A 17,357-nucleotide genomic window follows, 5' to 3' on the forward strand; every position below is an offset into this window, starting at 1 on the left:
ACTGCACTCCAGCCTGGGCAAAAGATTGAGACCCTGTCTCAAAAAATAATAATAATAATTAAATTCATTTTAAAATAAAAATAACTTTTTGGACTATAACATATTTTGAAATTTTGATATATCTCATTTAACATATTTTTATGTTATTTGAATGTAATATTTTATTTCATTATTTTATTTATTTATTTATTTGAGATGGAGTTTCACTCTTGTCACCCAGGCTGGAGTGCAGTGGTGCGATCTCGGCTTACTGCAGCCTCTGCCTCCCGGGTTCAAGAAATTCTCCTGCCTCAGCCTCCCAAGTAGCTGGGATTACAGGTGTGCACCACCATGCCTGGCTAATTTTTGTATTTTTAGTAGAGATGAGGTTTTACCATGTTGGCCAGGCTGGTCTTGAACTCCTGACCTCAGGTGATCCACCCGCCTTGGAATCCCAAAGTGCTGGGATTACAGGTGTGAGCCACTACATCTGGCCAATATTTTATTTTAGTCTTTCTAAAAATTACTTTTTTTTTTTTGGAGACAGGGTCTTGTGCTGTTGCCTGGTCTGGAGTGCAGTAGTATAGTCATAGCTCACTATAAACTTGAACTGCTGGCCTCAAGCAATCCTGTCACTTTGGTTTCTCAAAGCGCTGGGATTACATGTGTGAGCCACCATGTCCAGCCTTATTCTAATCTTTTGAATCATTACCACGAAAAGAACAGTAATAGTGTAGAAGTCTTGACTGTAACAACATAATCAATCGTTTTACTAGAATAAAGACGAGGAGAATCAATGTTACAGAATAAATACAGAATGTCTTAGGCATCAGGCAAGTCTTCATTCTCTCACTTAAACCTCAGGTCACTGAACACCTGCACATGAGTGATAATTATTAAGTTCCATCATTTTGGATATCTGCTGACTTTCAGACATAAAAACCATAGATTTACAGATGTTTTTACTGCTATGAAAGCTTATTTGTTCAGTAGGAGGATAGAACACATTTTATTAGCAGCTTGATTTATGGCTGTTTAATATTTAGATTCTGGTGTGTGGGCCTCCATTTGTCCTTTTGCCCGGAGCACTGCAAACATCAAGGCCTGTGCTCCAGTGTGCCCACAGGTACTTCTCGCTGCAAGAGAGACCAGAGAAAGAGCTGTCCTGGGGCTCATGTCTCCATGGGCTCATGGTGAAGCGGGAGCTGGAGGGGTGAGGTGGGATCCAGGGGAAGACTCTGAGGAGAAACAAAAATCACCAAGTCTACACATTTCCTTCTTACAAAGATTCCATAAGGCAAGTGATAACATTGTCCCCAAAACAGAGGTGGAGGCCCGGTGCAGTAGCTCACATCTGTAATCCTAGTGCTTTGGGAGGCTGAGGCAGGAGAATTGCTTGAACCCAGGAGTTCAGACCAGCCTGGGCAACATGGTGAAACTAGATCTGTACAAAAAATTAGTGGTGTGTGGTGGCACACACCTGTAGTCCCAGCTACTTGGAGACTGAGGTAGGAGGATCGGTTGGACTCAGAAGGTAGAGGCTGCAGTGAGCCGAGATTGTGCCACTAGACTCCAGCCTGGGCAAAAGGGTGAGACCCTGTCTCAAAACCAAACCAAACCAAACAAAACACCAAAAACAGAGTGAGAAACTGAAGCTCAGAGTGGGTTCATGACTTGCTAAAGTCACGACGCAGGATACCTAGTTCTAGAACCACGTGCAGCAGGGCACCGGAGTCCCCTGCAAACCCATAGCTCTTTTCACTCAAGTCAGGTGGTCCCCAGGTGAATTTCATCCGCAGCAGGTTCTTTCCAGCCACAGCCAGCCTGACCTGGGTGCAGGCACCAAGGCCTCTAAGTGACAGAGAATGCAGCATTCCCGCCCACTGCCAGTTGCCCCAGGTAGCCTTTGAGAACTGGCCACTGCAATGTACAAGCACAGCAATGACCTGTGTCCTTGGGCTGCCCCACTGCTCTCCTACAGGGGTGGGAGGACCTCTCTGCCATAGCCCCACCTCACAGCTGCCACCCACCCACTGGGTCCTAGCCCTTCTTAACCCCAGCATTGTCCCTACCTTCTCTGTGACATTGGGGTGGGTGGGTAGCAAGCTTGGCGCTGTGCTCAGTGAGGGCCAAAGAGTGACCTGAGGGTGGGAGGAGAGAGGCAAGTTCTTGCTGACACCCCTGTCCAGTGTTGGCCAGGGGAGGTTCTCCATTCTGAAGGTAAATGGGTCCTGAGTGGTTAAAAGGTTGTCCTAGTGCCTCCCAGCTATGCGACCCTAACGTGCTCATTCAGCACCCTCAGCCAGACTTCCAGTCCACTGCTCTGACAATGCTGCCCTTGGGATCCTGTGATGGGAACACTCATGGCCATTCCCTTGAAATGTGGCCAGACTTCAACCCAGTCCCAGACAGGTGTAGGTGCCCACCCACTGCAGCCTCTCTGCATTCTCCAGGCCATTCTCCAACAGGCTGGATGCATGTCCTGGGTGGCTTGACGCTGAAGCTGGGGCCTAGGCTCCCTGCTGTGGGACAGGGAACTGTGGGTGAGACAAGGCTGGCCTGGAGTGACTAGAGCCAGAGGCTGCCTGCCCACCAGCAAAGAGGGCTCAGTAAGCAGGGCCTGGCACTGCTGACCCCACCTTGCTTTCCCTCCTACTCTCCCTTGGAGCTTCACACCCCCGGCTGCCCACTGGCCTAGGGAGGACACTCCTATCTAACCCCCTGCTTTCACTGTGGACCCACACCCACATGCTGCCTCCACAGGTACACATGCCCTTTTTTTTTCTGCTAACACCTGTTTCTCATCGTCCACTCTGCCAGGCTGGACATTGGGCACTTCAGAGGTCATGCCAGATCCAGCACAGGCATGGAGGAGTCTAAGGAGGCACCCGCAGTCAGGGAGGGCTTCCTGGAGGCAGAGACCCAAGCTAAGGGCTCAGCACCCTCTCCCCCCACTTACCCCAGGTCACTGGCTGTTCTCTGAGCCTCACTCCCTGGAAGGGCCAGCAGGTTCCAGGAAGTGTCCCCTCACCCTGCAGCGCTGGTTCCAAGAACTGCAGCTCTTGGCAGCATTTGCTTAGGATCCTTTCCTAGAACTCAAGGCTTGCTCTGCCCAGACTGCTGGGGTCTCAGAGGGCAGCCAGTGGGGGTAGTGGGGGAAGGGGGTGCCCTGGGACATGTCTCTGCAGGGAGAACATCCCATGGACCAGATGCTGGGAGGTGGACCTAGGCTGTCAGCCAGGAGTGGTTGGCCACACTAGGGTGGGAGACAGAAGGTCGGTGAAATGCGGGTGCTTTGACTCCAGTCAACCATGGGGTGCGGGCCCATGAGTTCTCCCTGCACAAAAATGAGGCTCACTCCCTAGGTCCAGAACCTCTACCAGCTTGCCACATGTCACCCTCCACCCCCCCACCTCTCCTCCCCCGACTAGCCTGGTACCAGGGTCCCATACAGAATCAGCACAGGTCTTACCCTTAGAATAGGCCCTCATCAGATAACCTCCAGAGGACAGGCCAGGGTGCAGGACAGGCAGGTTCTGAGCAGGGAAGGGGGATGGCATCGTCAGTCTTGGGGCCCTCGGAAGGCTATGACAATTGTGTTATTAATCCTGTTATGGTTTTACCTTGCCTGGTTAGAACTGAGTAAATCACCCCACCTCACACCCCCTAGCAAGTTGGGTCAGGTGAATGGGGGACAGGCCCTGATAAGTGGTCAAGGACAGGGCCCAACTTCCCTCAAGGTCACCGGGCCTCCCCCTGGGGTGTGTCCTCCACCCGCCACCTCTGAGCTGGCACCAGGCCTGCCCAGCCGCCTGGGACCTGCCAGATCACGTTGAGCAACCAGTTCCTGAGAAGCGTTGAAGGCAGTGTGGTTTAAAATTAACTCCCCCGCTTCCCCTCCCGCCTGCGGCCTCCTCTGAGTTCTTGGAAGAGGCGCTCTGCTCTTCCTGGGAAGAGGCCTCCAGCCGCAGCTGCTGCAATTCTGGCGAAAACACCTCACCCAGGCTGGGGGTGGGGGGTGCCCACGCCAGGCCTTCTCTGCCCTCTGCAAGGCCCAGGGCTCCTCTGGAAGCTAGCATCCACCCCAGTTACTCACTGAGACTCAGAAGAGAAAGGGGGTAATTGTCAAGGTGCTGGGAGGGGGTGCTCCTGCCCCCAAAGTCCACAGCTCCCAACCAGGCGCCTCTGGGCAGGAGAGAGAGTGAACTGATCCCACAATAGCAAACCCAGGACCCTGGCCTACTCTGAGCCATATATGTCCCGGCAAGATGCAGCAACTTGCCTAGGGCCACCCAGCTTTGGCTGCCCTTATAAGCTCAGCCTGCCCACTAGGTGCCAGGCTGATGGTGCTGATCTGGCAAGGATGCCCGGGAGCATGCCCCCGCAGGCACTCACACACCAGGGTTAACAGTGATCTCTGCCAGGGGTCTCTCCTTGTCTCTCACCCACACCCCTCGAACTGCCCTTGGAACACCTCTCCTTCTGGTTAAGCCTCATTTTCTCATGTCTCCTGGGCTCCGTGTCTCTGGGGCTTTGGGGGAAATGTTTCCTGAGAACCTACTCTCCCAGCAGCTCCTCCTCCCACAGCCATCCACTTGAAGGAGCTGAGAAAAACAAAGGAATGTTGGCCAAGTGGAAAGGTCAGCGCACACACGCGCACGTGCGCGCGCGCGCGCACACACACACGTGATGTCGCTGACATGAGGCTGGTAGGGGTGGGAGCAGTGAAGTGCTTCCTGGGAGGAGGCTGAGGGTTGGGAGGTACTTTGAAGAACAGAGCTTTGGCCCAGTCTGGACTATGAGTGCAACCCCCACCTCAGGTGGAGGAGCCCAGCTCCGGTGACAGGAAGTGCTCCATCTGGCTCATGGGTGCTGGGTGTGGGAAGAGTCCCTGGAGCATGACTCTGCCCTGAGGAGCATTTGCCGGATACCACCCTCCCACCAAGCATGCCATCAGGGCATCATCGGTGCCAGCACAAGCATCTCACTAGTAGGGTCTGTGTGGGTAAGATAGTCCTGGAGGGCTGCCTGGAGGAGTCATGGCAGTCCTAGGTTCCTGTAGCCCTCAGAGGCCCTGCCTGCTTTAATGAGGCCCGGGTCATGGAAGCAACTGTCTTTCCACTGAGCAAGAAGCTTTGACCACATCACAAAAGCTCCCCTGCCCTGAGCCTGCTGTGTCTCCTCCTGCTCAGAGCATCAGTTTCCATTCACTCCCCATTCTCCAGCATCGAGGCCCAGCCACTCTCCAACCACTCTGAGGTCTGCATTCTGACCAAAATTAAACCTCCAGGGACCTCCTCGAGCTTGAGTCTCAGATGTGGGAACTCCAGCCTGCTGCCCCAGAGTGACTCTGGGAGTGACCCCTTGGGTGTTCCACGTGAGCCAGGGAGGGGTAGGGAGGACGCATCCACCATGAGAGGCTGTTGAATTTCTGGCAAAGCTCAAGCCTACTTTATATTAAAACTGGTCTAGCAGGTTGGTGTCAAAGGCTGCCCAGGCTTGCACAGGGCCTACTTCTCCTGGAGGAAGAGGGCCTTTATGAGAGCCCAAGAAGTCTGGGATGTCCTGTGCACAGACCCTGAGTCTTCCTGCCTTCGTAGTCGGGCCTCTAGGCCTTTAGGCCCCCGGCCCCTCACCTTCCACTTCACTGTGGGCAGCCGTGCAGGATGGGAGGGTCCCCATCTGAGAGTGAGGTGGGCCTAGTCATGGCCCCCAGTCCCACTCAGATGTGTGTTCAGACTTGGCCAGGAGAGATTTGCTCAGTCAGTAGATTAAAAGTCCAGCATAGGTGTAGGTGCAGGGACCTAGTGAGATGTACACACTGGCACCAATGATACCCCAGTGGCGTGGCTTGAAGGGGGCTGGTATCCAGCAAATACTCCTTGGGGGCAACAAGAAATACCTGGATGGCTTAGTAGCATCTCTGTCCCAAGGTCATTCCAGAGGGAGGCTTGTGAATCCAGGGAGGGACACCACACAGAATCAATCTCCACACCCATTTCCCACCTGAAGACAGAATCCTCTAGGGCCCAGCCCCTAGACCAACTCCTCTAGAAAGCCCTCCTGAATCTCCCCACCTTTCTGCATGCCTTCTGAACCTGTGGGTGCCTAGGCTTTAGCAAGCCAGCCCCTTGGAGGCAGAATAGAGCAGTGGTTACATAAACAAGGTCTGGAATCAGGATGTGAACTCTGGCTCTGCCTCTCACCATCCCTCTCTGAGCCTTCCCTCTCCAGCTGTAGATGAGGACAGCCTCTGCTAGTGGGGCAGGAACCCCATCCAGAGTCACAGAATTGCTGCCCTCATCTCTTCCTGCCCCTGCTCCCACACTCTATCCTCCAGATCCTTCTTTCTGACCTCCTGCCTCCAGGCCCTCATGAGTACAGATACCTCCCTTAGAAATGAGGGTCAGATCACAGCACTCCCCTGCTAGGTAGGCTCTGAAGAGGTGCTTCGCCATCCTCAAATAAAATCCACCTGATTCCTTTGCCCTTCCCACCCCTCCTGGGCAGCCATTCTGGGCTCTAGGTTTCTGCCTTAGGGCCACTGCACTTGTAGTTCCTTTCACCTGGGACATCCTTTCTGCAAGTTGTCTGCATGGCCAGCTCCTGCTCTTTGCTTGGGTCTCCAGGCTCAGTGCCACCCAAAGTTGCAGAGCTATCCCCAACGCCCTCCCAGCTGTAGGGTGTCCCTGTACCCAGAGTTACTCTCCCCGCAACCCCTGCTTTTCTTTCTTTACACTCTCAAAGCTTGTCCTGTGCACCCATTTGTTCACTAGTTCACTCTCTGTCTCTCCCACTAACCCATGAGCCCCATGAGGGTGGGGACCATGTCTGTCTTGTTCCCTGCTGTCCCCAGGACCTAGATGGAGTCTGGCCCAGTTGGTGCCTTTGGAGCATGTGTGCTGGTGGAGGACTTAATGGTAAAGTGTGACCTTCGTTACTGTTTGTATATTGTGCAGGGTCCTTGCACTCACCAGAAAGCTCATCCCTTTGTTCCTGGCTAGTGTCAACATGTGTGCCCCTTTTCCTAGGCCAGGACCACCCAGTGGTGATCATGTTGGCCAGCGGATCTTCAGTATCTGTTAGGCTGAATCTCTGATTGGGGTCTGGGCAGGCATCATTCACTACCCTGGTAGGGAAACAAGAAAAGAAGATGGGGCCGGGCGCGGTGGCTCAAGCCTGTAATCCCAGCACTTTGGGAGGCCGAGACGGGCGGATCACGAGGTCAGGAGATCGAGACCATCCTGGCTAACACGGTGAAACCCCGTCTCTACTAAAAATACAAAAAACTAGCCGGGCGACGTGGCGGGCGCCTGTAGTCCCAGCTACTCGGGAGGCTGAGGCAGGAGAATGGCGTAAACCCAGGAGGCGGAGCTTGCAGTGAGCTGAGATCCGGCCACTTGCACTCCAGCCTGGGCGGCAGAGCGAGACTCCGTCTCAAAAAAAAAAAAAAAAAAAAAGAAAAAAAAAAGAAGATGGAACCTGGAACATGTGGGAGTCAGAAGTAGCTGGCAGCCCCTCCCCAGATAGGAGCTGGGCCCTGGCTTGAGCTGAGGCCAGGGTGAAGAGAACAGGACCTTGGTGGCCAGGCCAGTGGCCAAGAGCTCTCAGCAGGCAGGGAGACCAGGAGATTGAAAACAACATCCGGTCGGGCGCGGTGGCTCAAGCCTGTAATCCCAGCACTTTGGGAGGCCGAGACGGGTGGATCACGAGGTCAGGAGATCGAGACCATCCTGGCTAACACGGTGAAACCCCGTCTCTACTAAAAATACAAAAACTAGCCGGGCGAGGTGGCGGGCGCCTGTAGTCCCAGCTACTCGGGAGGCTGAGGCAGGAGAATGGCGGGAACCCGGGAGGCAGAGCTTGCAGTGAGCTGAGATCTGGCCACTGCACTCCAGTCCGGGTGACAGAGCGAGACTCCGTCTCAAAAAAAGAAAACAACATCCAAGAGCAATTTGCCTGGAAGCCACCATCCCTGTTCTCCCCATCTCATGTAGTAATCCAGAGGACAAAAGGTCAGTCAGGACCCCCCAGGGTTAGCTCTGCTCTGAGCCCCACTTGTTGAGTGGCCTTGGTCAGCCCCTTCCCCGCTGTGTGCCTCGGTTTCCTCATCTGTGGAGTGTGGGTAATATTTGGACTTGACTCCCACAGTTGTGGTGAGTGCTGTATGAGGTGCAAGCCCTCGGCCCATGCCCAGCACCTGGCAGGCACCTTGAGACTTTTCTCTCTGTGGACAAAGCAGTTTTCTGTGCTTCCTCTCGCCACAGCAGCTTTCTGTCCAGGCTGAAGCACCAGGTGAGGAAGAGCTTGACACTGGCCCCTCTGTGTCCACTACCCGTCCACTAGGTGACAAATCTGGGGTGAAGCAGACAGAGCAGTTACCTCAGGTATTCTGGAAGCAATGAAGCAGCTGAAATTCAGACTGAAGGAATGAGGAACTGCAAATACCCCTGGCTGGGTCATGGTGACCTGAAGGAAGTGTGCCATCTGGCCCTACAGACAGCCAAGTGCCCAGGCCGCCGCCAGCAACAGGGAAGGCACGTGGCCGGCCACCTGGGTCTGAGCGCCACATCCAGGAAAGACAGCCCTCCCTCCATCATCCACCTCTTGCCCACTCTCACCTAACGTCAGGCCTATTCTTTGCCATGACAGCCTCCATGTCCCCAGGGTCCTGTGTGAACTCCATGGTTCTTGCTGTCTATCCTGGTCCTCACCCTTCCCTGTCATCAGCCTGTCACTCCTCACCCTTTCTTGCTCTCAACTTGCCAACAAGTGTCTCTTTTACTCTAAAACTTCTAATTGCTTGAGGGCTAAGACAACAGGAAGGTTAGGATTGTTTCCAGAATAAAGATTAGAAAGCTTTAGAGAAGCTTTCCTGTGGGGCTCTCAAGCAAAGGTGCAGAAAACTTCAGGACACAGGGCGATCGCAACAGATAGTGTTCCAAAGTCAGACTGTCTGGTAAAGGAGGGTGTTTTCATTGTAATTGCTCTTCCACACACTTCTGGTGTGCTGAACCTTGAGAGAGAAGAAAGGATGCCCCAATTCCAACCAGTCTGGACCAGAATCTGGACACCCCTGCCCCAGGCCAGACTCCACCAGCTCACTGGCCCCTACCCTGATTCAATTGCCCTGCCCCACTGCAGAGCAAGCCCTCCTCAGGTCTCTGTGTCAGGAGCACGGGCCTCTCAGTCATGCCTCGGTGCCTTTGCACTCACTGTACCTTCTTCTAGGAGAACCAGCCCTAATCTCTCTGACTACTGGCTTCCTCATCTCAAGACACTGACCCCAGGAGTGGTCCACAGCTCTCTCCCCCTGGATATTTTCCACCTGCGATTTGGAGTTGGCATTTCTTGTTTACACATCTCTCAGGGCTGGTGCCCCTCTGCCAACCTCCCCCCAGCCCCTGCCTGGCAGTGGCCAGGACAATCACCCTGCAGACAGTCTAACTGGCCTTCGTCTCCTAGCTCCCATTTCCCAAGGGGACCCAGGGGAGACGACAGGAGAGGCTGCTCCCTGTCTCCTCCACTCCTCAGTGAGTCCCCAGCAGGGACTGCTCAGCCACATAGGGTTTCTGGGCCTCTCCACTAGCCCAGATATCAAATGGGGGCTAATGATAACAAGATCAAAGGGGACACATTGTGTACACAACTCAAAAGTGGCCCCATTGAAGGCTCCATACATGAAAGGTATCATTTTATTATAGAGGTAATAAAATAAAGAGGTAATAAAGGTATAATGTCATTACAGAAATATCAGTGGAAAAGAAAAGACCACCAAACTGTTCTTTGTTATAATTATTATTTCATGAAGTCTTATCAGATGTGTATTTCTCTCCTTCTCTCATGTGCAGGCACCTTCCTGGGCAGGAAGCAGACCCAGCAGAACTGCAGCGGCGGCCCTCAAACTAGCACCCCCCCTTCCTGACAGCACAGGCATTTCCCCGGGGCCTGTGCTACAGTGAGACCAGCTCTATGCAGACACAGCTCTGTCCTGTGAGGGGGTGAGACACAGGCTCTGCTGGGGACTGAGGCTCTGGCTGCATTTTCTTATCTATTGTAGTTGTCCATCCTCCCCAAGTATGGCTGGGGGCAGAAGAGAGTGAACACATTCACAGACAGGTGGGTCAGTGCCAGGACATCCAGGATTGCCTTGGTTCCAGCAAGAAGAACCAGAGAAGCCAGGGCAGAGTTGGGGTCTCTGGACTACCAGGGCTCCCGGCATAGAGGTGGGGTTGGTTCACCCCGACACCAACCCCAAGGAGAATAAATAAATAAATAGTATATAATTGTGCAGTCCCCTAGCCTGGCTTACCCCTCAACAAGGGGTCACTAGTCACGGTTGACCTCAGTTCCTCTGCCTGTCATCCTCCTAGAAATGGAGGCTGGCTGCCGGTAGGGGTCCTACCTGACCCTGGGGATTGAAAAACCAGGTCTGAGAGCGCCCATACAGTTCAGGTGGCCAGGGTAGGCAAGTGAGTGGAGGTCTGGGCCCAGCCCAGAGGTGAGACAAGGTCCTGCCTGTCTCCCCATCCTCTGACATATGGCTCAGTGTAATGAAGCCACAAGGACCCTGGGGGCATTTACCTCCAGGTTGTGTGACGCCTCCCCTCTCCCATGCCTTGTTCTTACTGGCTCTTCCTGGGCCAGCTGCCAGAGGTATGCAGGCACCAGGATGCCTGGAGGAGGGACAGTGGGAGCCCAAGTCCAGCTGGGGCTGATGTCCCCTCCAGGGTGCGACTGGGTGAGGCTGGGCAGGGCGCCCGGCCCAGTCAGAGCTGGAAGGGGTACTGTCGGAGGTAGTCGGCCATGCGCCGGGGCAGTGGCAGGCAGTCCACGTCGGTCACCAGACGGTTGATGACAAGGCGGCACAGGTGTTGCAGGCTGCGGGCACTGCTTCTGCGTACAAAGGGCTGTACCAGTTTTAGGTGTACAGCAGTAGCTGGTGGAGGAGCAGGCAGTGCTAGGTCACTAGGCGCATCTTCCTTAGGCATAGGCAGGGCCGGGGTGGCAGCAGGATCAGGGCTGTCGCTTCGGGTGTCAGCCGCGCAGGAGGCCACATAGTGCTGCACAAGGCTGACCACATCTGGAAAGGCCAGGATGCGTGGCCTGGACAAGCAGTTGGAGTCCAGACGGAAGCTGGAGTCAGCATACTCAATGCGCACATTGGTGGGGCCACGAGCAGTTTTCACTGACAGCGTGAACAGGTAGCTGGGGTGGGTGCTGTCACGTACTAGGAACGTGCCCTCTGGCATCTTCTGCAGGTGTTGCCGGGCCTCGCTGGCCGTAATGGAACCCCAATACCAGCCTAGGCAAGTGCAGAGGGGACAAGGGACATAGTGGAAATTAGCTGGGGGTACCAATCCAGGGTAAAGCAAGGCAATGCCTCTCGCTTCACACTTCCCTGGAGAGGGCTGTGCCTCTCCCATCAGACTCTCCTGGGCAGGGCTATGCATCCCAAATCAGACTCAATGGCAGAACTCAGCTTCTTCCACCAGACCACCCAGGAAAAGGCCTGCCTCCCCTCTCAGACTCACCAGATTCCCGAAGGTAGGAGAAGGTCTTGGCTATGCACAGCAGATCCTCCTCGGGGTCCAACACCTTTGGCTCACTCTCTATCTGGGCTGGGGTCCCCTCTGCCACCTCCTCCAGGAAGGCCCCAGCAGGCAAGGGCTGCATGACTGTCTCGAGCAGTTCCAGGGACTGGGCCCACAGGGGCCGCTGCCCAGTCCGCTCCACAGCCAGCAAAGGATGAGGTCTAGAAAGCAGTGGATGAGCAGTGAGTGGAGGACCCATGCTTCTCCCATCTCCAGAGACCCCCCCCCACCATGCCCCAGACTAGTTGCATGACCTCTGGCTGGCCCATCTCACTATAAGCCTCAGCTTCCCCTCTACCCAGCCATGGGCTCAGTTAGTCCAGTATCTCATTCCCCACTTGTCATCACAAAAGCCCCCTTGTTTCCATGTGGGGATCCTCTTTTGAAAGATTATTTTCCACTGCCCCGCATTTACTAAACTAATTAATCGCTCTCTATTTTACATCAACCAAAAACACAGATCATTCCCTATAGGCATTTCTAATGTTCTTGCCACACTGATAGGATTCAGTGCAAAGTAGCTTCATGTTTGTGCCCTCCTAGCTGAGGTGGGCTGACTAAGTGGCCCACTAATGAATAGTCCTAGTTGAGCGATAGATCTACGATAGAGAGGTAGATTTATCCTACAATAGATCTGTGTGGGGTCTTCCAGAGAAGTCCCAGGATTATGGTAGGCTGCCTGAGGTCACACGCTACCTCCGCATGGATAGGAGTGTCTCTCAGAGGGACCTAGGTCCACACTGGCCAGGACATAGAGACTAAAATAATCCCCTACCCGTACAAGTCAGCCTATCCTGGCCTCTGCTTCAGTGGAGGGTCTGGGGTAGACAGTGGCCTCTAAAGGCACTGGCAAGTCTCACCTTCTGTCAGTATGAGCTCCCACCAAATAGCAGGGACCTAGCCCACACTCCAGATCCCACCCTGGCAAGCCAGCCCTATCAGGCTCTATGATCTTGTACAAAGCTTGCTCTTCACTGGGCTTCAGTTTCTCTTTCCCGAAATAAAGGGTCCCACGAACTCACACACTGAGAGGTTCAGTAACACCATATTCTTGGATGGCTGGGGTTGAGGGAATCAAACCGACCAAATTCTGAGTAGGGGGATTTCTCCTAGGGGAAGCCCACCCAGCATGGTGATACTAGGGCTTCCTCCTTGGGAAAGCAGCAGGGACTGGCTCTACTTCCCCAAGAAGACTGCTGCTCCTCCCTCACTCCTTGCAAAATACATCTCCAAGCCTCAGTTCTGGGTCCAGTCCCTGGCTGGGCCTCAGGACACTGAGATAATGAAACCATGGCCTTGCCCTCAAGGACACCCAGACTGGCTGGGGAAGATGGCACAAAGTAATTATAATGCAAAGTCATAAAACTGCAGGTGTCGTGGGGGAGTCAGGGTCTGCTTGCTCCTGAGCTGAGTATTCCAGGACAAAGGAAGGAGCTGGGGGAAGGGACCCCAGGCAGAGAGGACAGCATGGGCAAACAGCGCCAGTATTGCTTGTGAGGCAGGGAGGGGTAGGCAGGAGCCGGTAGCAGCAGCCAGACCTGACTCCTGTGTAGGTTATAGGTGACCCTCTAGGTTCTAATAAATCATGGCCCTATGACCACTCACAGTGAGAAAGGGCCACACAACTCTGGCACACCACAGACTGCCAAAAACTGTTCCACACCTACCCTGGCTGTGCTGTGGGAGCTCGGAAATCCCTCTTGGGGAACTGGAGGCCAAATTTTGAGATGACCTGCCTGCTCCGGCCCAGAGCTACCTTCCCAGAGGCATGGCTGGTGGCTAGCCAGTCAGGCTGGAACCTCTGTGGGTGGCCATGTCCAGATAGCTTAGCCGGTCCTCAGACAGATTCCACCTGTGGGTGTGGGCACCTCTGGGGCTGACGTGGTAGCTGGGTGTATGAATAGCTGTGTTGATCACCACAAGCTCCTGGTGAGTGACTGTGTACCCGGGCAGGGGTGTGTCCATGGCTGTGTCATCATCATGGTGGGGACAGTGGCTGGTGTGTTCTAGGTACATGTGTGTGCCTGCTTTGGAGCCCAGCAGTCTGTTAAAAACTTTGTTCCCCGACACCCAACACTGGCCCTGAGCCTATAAGGGGGTGCTCAGCTAGGGTAAAAAGTGAAAGAGGCTATGGGACCCCAGAATGCAGGGGGAGGCTCCTGGAGAGGAAGGTAGTCGTGGGGCAGGTATTCAGGAGTCCCAGAATGCAGACAGGAGGAAGGAACTTGCTGGAGACAGCAAGGGAGAAGTAGTCTTCCCAGCACCTTCATGTCCTCTTCCCTGGCCTCACCTTCCACCCTCCCTCACTTGGCACCAGGCCAGTTGTGATAAGCACAGCCACCCAGTTCTCTATGAGTGCGGAACACCCATTTATACCTTCTTCTCTCCTTGGAGCTCCCTGAGCTCCTGTCAGATCACCATGGCCAGCATCAGACCCTTTGGTTGAAAGGGTTGCTCCCAAGAGTTGCTGACCATCAGGTGCCAGCCTGAGGAAAGGCAAAGATCTCGGGCTGTCTTCCCAAGAAGAGCCTATTTGCTAGCCTGGAGCAGGAGAGGGGACACCAGGACAGAGAGGGCCAGGGGCTGGTCCAAGGTTACTAGTAGGCAGGGCAGCCGGCAGGCTAGCGTAGAGTGCTCTGGGCCCAGAAGAAGATCTGGGATTGTTGGCCACATCTTGGTGGACGCCCTGCTGTTGGCGTCTATCTGCTCCAGTGAGAACCCAGGCTGAGCCCACCCTGTAAGTTCCTCCTGTAGCCGGCCAGCCCCGGGTTTCCCAATCCACAGTGGGAATTGAGGTGAGTGTGTGGGGGTGGGGAGTAGGAGTGTCACAGCCCCACACAGAGCCTCGCTCCCGAGGTCTGTCCGCGCTCAGTCACCTCTGGCCGGTCAAGCCCTCCCAATGCCCAGCAGCTAGCACATGGCCCCTGTTCTCCTGTGCGCCCCTCTTGGTGGCCGGGCGGGGGCAGAGAGCCGCGCTTACCCCTGAACGCAGAGGACCATGTCCCCGCGGCAGCGGCGACTCCGGAGTAGGGACTCGGCTGGACGGCGGCGGCGGGAGGGAACCAGTGGGCGCGGAGTGCGTGCAGGGTAGGCTCCCGGGGCGCGCGGGCGCAGGGCAGGGACTGAGAGGCAGTGGCGCGGACCGCCTGCGAGGGCAAGGTGGGGCGGGCCGGACGAGCGGGGCGGGGCGAGCTGCTGCCTAATCCTTTGTCTGCCGCGTCCCAGCCCTTCCCGGAAGCGGCGTCTTCCTAGAACCGCAGGCTGAGCGGTGGGGCCCGGGCGGGGTGCGCGGGCGCCGTCGCCGGGTCTGGGGCCCTGGGCAGTGAAAGGAAATACTTTGACAGATTTCCAAGAACTTTCCAGGAAAACGGGGCGGGGCCCTGCGAGCCGACCAATCGCGACGCTGAAGGTGGAGCCGAGCGGTCGGGGAAGGCCAATAGCAGCGCGTGGACCCGGGGCTGATGCTACCCAGCGGGGTAGGACCGAGAGATCAGTAGGGAAAGACCGGGTGGGGAAAGTTAAGGAGGGCCCCGGGCTCAGCAACCCGCGCCCAGATTGCCTTCTGGCATTCTGCGTCGTTGGGGAAGGGCCCTCTTATCTCGCCGTGGAACTCCTGGCAGGGCGGGGGGCGGAGTCCCGGCCTTGTCCTCCCTACTAGCGACTCCTCCAAGGAGGTCTGTCGGTGTGGGCAAGCGCCCGGTGTTGGGATGGCCGCTCCTGGACCCTAGGACTCTGTGTGTCGGGTGTCGCATTGGGTGGCATGGGGTGAGGTCTGGAGCGGGACTTAGGGCAGGGTGGGGTGCAGAGGACGGTTCCAGAAATGACTGGGTCCACTGGGGTCAAGCCGGCGGTCACCACAGCCAGAAAGATCCAGACAAGAACGTTTCCTTTGAAAGAGTTGAAGGAGAAAGCACATCCCAACTTTTCAAATTCTGGCCGGCCCGGCCAGTCAGGGGACAAGAGACTACAGATTGGAGGAAGCAAGCAGAGACAGCCCCAGATGGCCCGGACTCTGGGTTGGTGACCCCCCCCCCAAAAAAAAAATTCTGAGAGAGAGTCCTGCAGCTCAAAACATTGGGAGATAATCTGGGAGCAGGGTAGTAGAGGTTGGGGCAGGGTGGTGGGGCAGAGTAGTAACACTCGCTCTTATCTACAGGGAGTACTTGCTGCATTTGAGCCTCTACAACTGGTGTTGCTCCCATTATGCAGACGGAAGACAGCCCCAGGGAACAAATGCTAGGAAATGGCAGGGTAAGAGCTTGATCCCAGCTCTGAATCAGAAGCCCACACTCCTACCAGGACCCTCTCCACTTGTTTCAGTTCACTGGATTCACTGTGGAGCATCTATGTGGGGTCTGTGTGAATCTCTTCCAAATCCTTGGGCCAGAAGAACTGTGGGATTTGGAGAGGTCGCAGGGTCCACTCCCCACCCCCCATCCCCTCCCAGTGTGTGCACCCAGGGTCCTCAGAAAGGAGGCTAGCTTTGAGATCCTGGGCAGGTATGATAGACCCCTGGCTGTGTTGAAGGGCCTGAACGATAGCGTCCAGGGAAGACAGAGCTCAGCTTGCTCTGCCCAGAATGGCAGAAGGCAAAAGACCTGAAAGCAAAACCCTATGAAACTGGGGGAAAATGGTTTAAGTATCAGACTTCAGGGCAGTAACTTCTCTGCAGCTTTCCTGAAGGGAAGCCAGGCTTCATCAGTGCAACTCTGCCAGCCCCCTCCTGAGTTGGTCAGAAGCGGCCGTCCCAACACTCCATGGGAGGAATGCATGTGCCTATGGAAGCATGGACACTGGTTATAGGGACTGGGAGGGGAGAAGCAGCACCTTTGCTTACTTTTCATACTTCTGTATAATTTGAATTAATGACAATGAGCAAGTTTTACTTATGCAACTTAAAATTTTAATAAAAAGAGACAAGCTTAAAAATACAATTATAAACTTTTTAGAGCAATTATACTCTAACTCCATTTTAAAGTTTCTTGGAATGGGGGTAGAGGGGATGGATACCTTATAACCCACCTTGAGGGGTGGGATACCTGGATAGCCTGGTAGTTGGCCCCTGTGTGGACCACTGACTTAGCAGTAGGAACTGTCCACTGTCTCATTACTATGAAGACAAAAGGACTTTGCAGCTGCCAGGCAACAGAGTTACAGTTTTGAACTTGGGTCTCTTATGGGGCCAAATCCCAAGCTCTCTACCAAAACTATACTTCTTATCCCTCACCATGACTATTCAACTGAACACTTACTATGTGCCAAGCACTCTCAGCAATTTGCAGCCTCATGTCGTTGTCACAGCTACCACATATTATCTCCTCTTTACAGGTGTGGAAACTGAGGCATGGAGAGGTTACAATATACCCTAGATCTCCCAACTGGCAAGTAATGGTTGAAGTCAGGAGCCTACACACTTCCTCCTACTTCCTCTGTGGGTGCTGGTGATCTGCCAACTCCTAGACATCCAGCTTTAAGGTCCTCAGTGAAGCTTCTCTGCCCCCAGGCCTGTCAATGTGAGAGCACCATGGATGTCCCTTCGAAAGCATCTCCTACAGAGGTCAGTGATTATGCGGTCTACGCGTAAACCAAAGGATCCCAAGGCTTTTGGCCTTCCAACTAGTTTTGTGTGTGTGTGACTATGACAGCACTGCGCACCTCACCTGCATGCTGGAAATAGTGATGTGCCCCTGTTCTGCCCCAAGTGCCTGCCTCAGGCATTGTGGGTCCCTCTGGCCAACTTAGTACTTCATTCTCCTGCCCTAGTTGCTCCCTAGAAGCCCCGGC

At 54.8% G+C, this 17,357-nt stretch overlaps 1 protein-coding gene and 1 long non-coding RNA gene across 4 annotated transcripts; both read right to left on the reverse strand.

Annotated features, from left to right (window-relative positions):
- Positions 1-726: 726 nt before the first annotated feature.
- LOC117082183 lies at positions 727-3,792 on the reverse strand. Its single transcript, XR_004436510.1, has 3 exons — positions 3,603-3,792; positions 3,452-3,515; positions 727-1,217 (listed from the first exon to the last, which is right to left on the reverse strand). It is a non-coding gene; the product is annotated as an uncharacterized LOC117082183 (long non-coding RNA).
- Positions 3,793-9,648: 5,856 nt separating this feature from the next.
- CISH (cytokine inducible SH2 containing protein) lies at positions 9,649-14,893 on the reverse strand. Of its 3 annotated transcripts, XM_033208874.1 has the most exons (4): positions 14,554-14,893; positions 13,950-14,059; positions 11,514-11,734; positions 9,649-11,284 (listed from the first exon to the last, which is right to left on the reverse strand). In XM_033208874.1, exons 3-4 carry the CDS (start codon positions 11,653-11,655, stop codon positions 10,749-10,751), a joined length of 678 nt encoding a protein of 225 aa, XP_033064765.1. In that variant the 5' UTR covers positions 11,656-11,734; positions 13,950-14,059; positions 14,554-14,893; the 3' UTR covers positions 9,649-10,748. The 3 variants fall into 3 exon arrangements, with proteins under 3 accessions (XP_033064765.1, XP_033064762.1, XP_033064768.1); XM_033208871.1 differs by lacking the exon at positions 13,950-14,059; XM_033208877.1 differs by lacking the exons at positions 13,950-14,059; positions 14,554-14,893 and adding an exon at positions 13,519-13,934.
- Between the last annotated feature and the right edge of the window lie 2,464 nt (positions 14,894-17,357).

This window comes from Trachypithecus francoisi, unplaced genomic scaffold (genome assembly GCF_009764315.1).
Source record: "Trachypithecus francoisi isolate TF-2019V2 unplaced genomic scaffold, Tfra_2.0 Lachesis_group0, whole genome shotgun sequence".
Lineage (NCBI taxonomy): Eukaryota > Metazoa > Chordata > Mammalia > Primates > Cercopithecidae > Trachypithecus > Trachypithecus francoisi.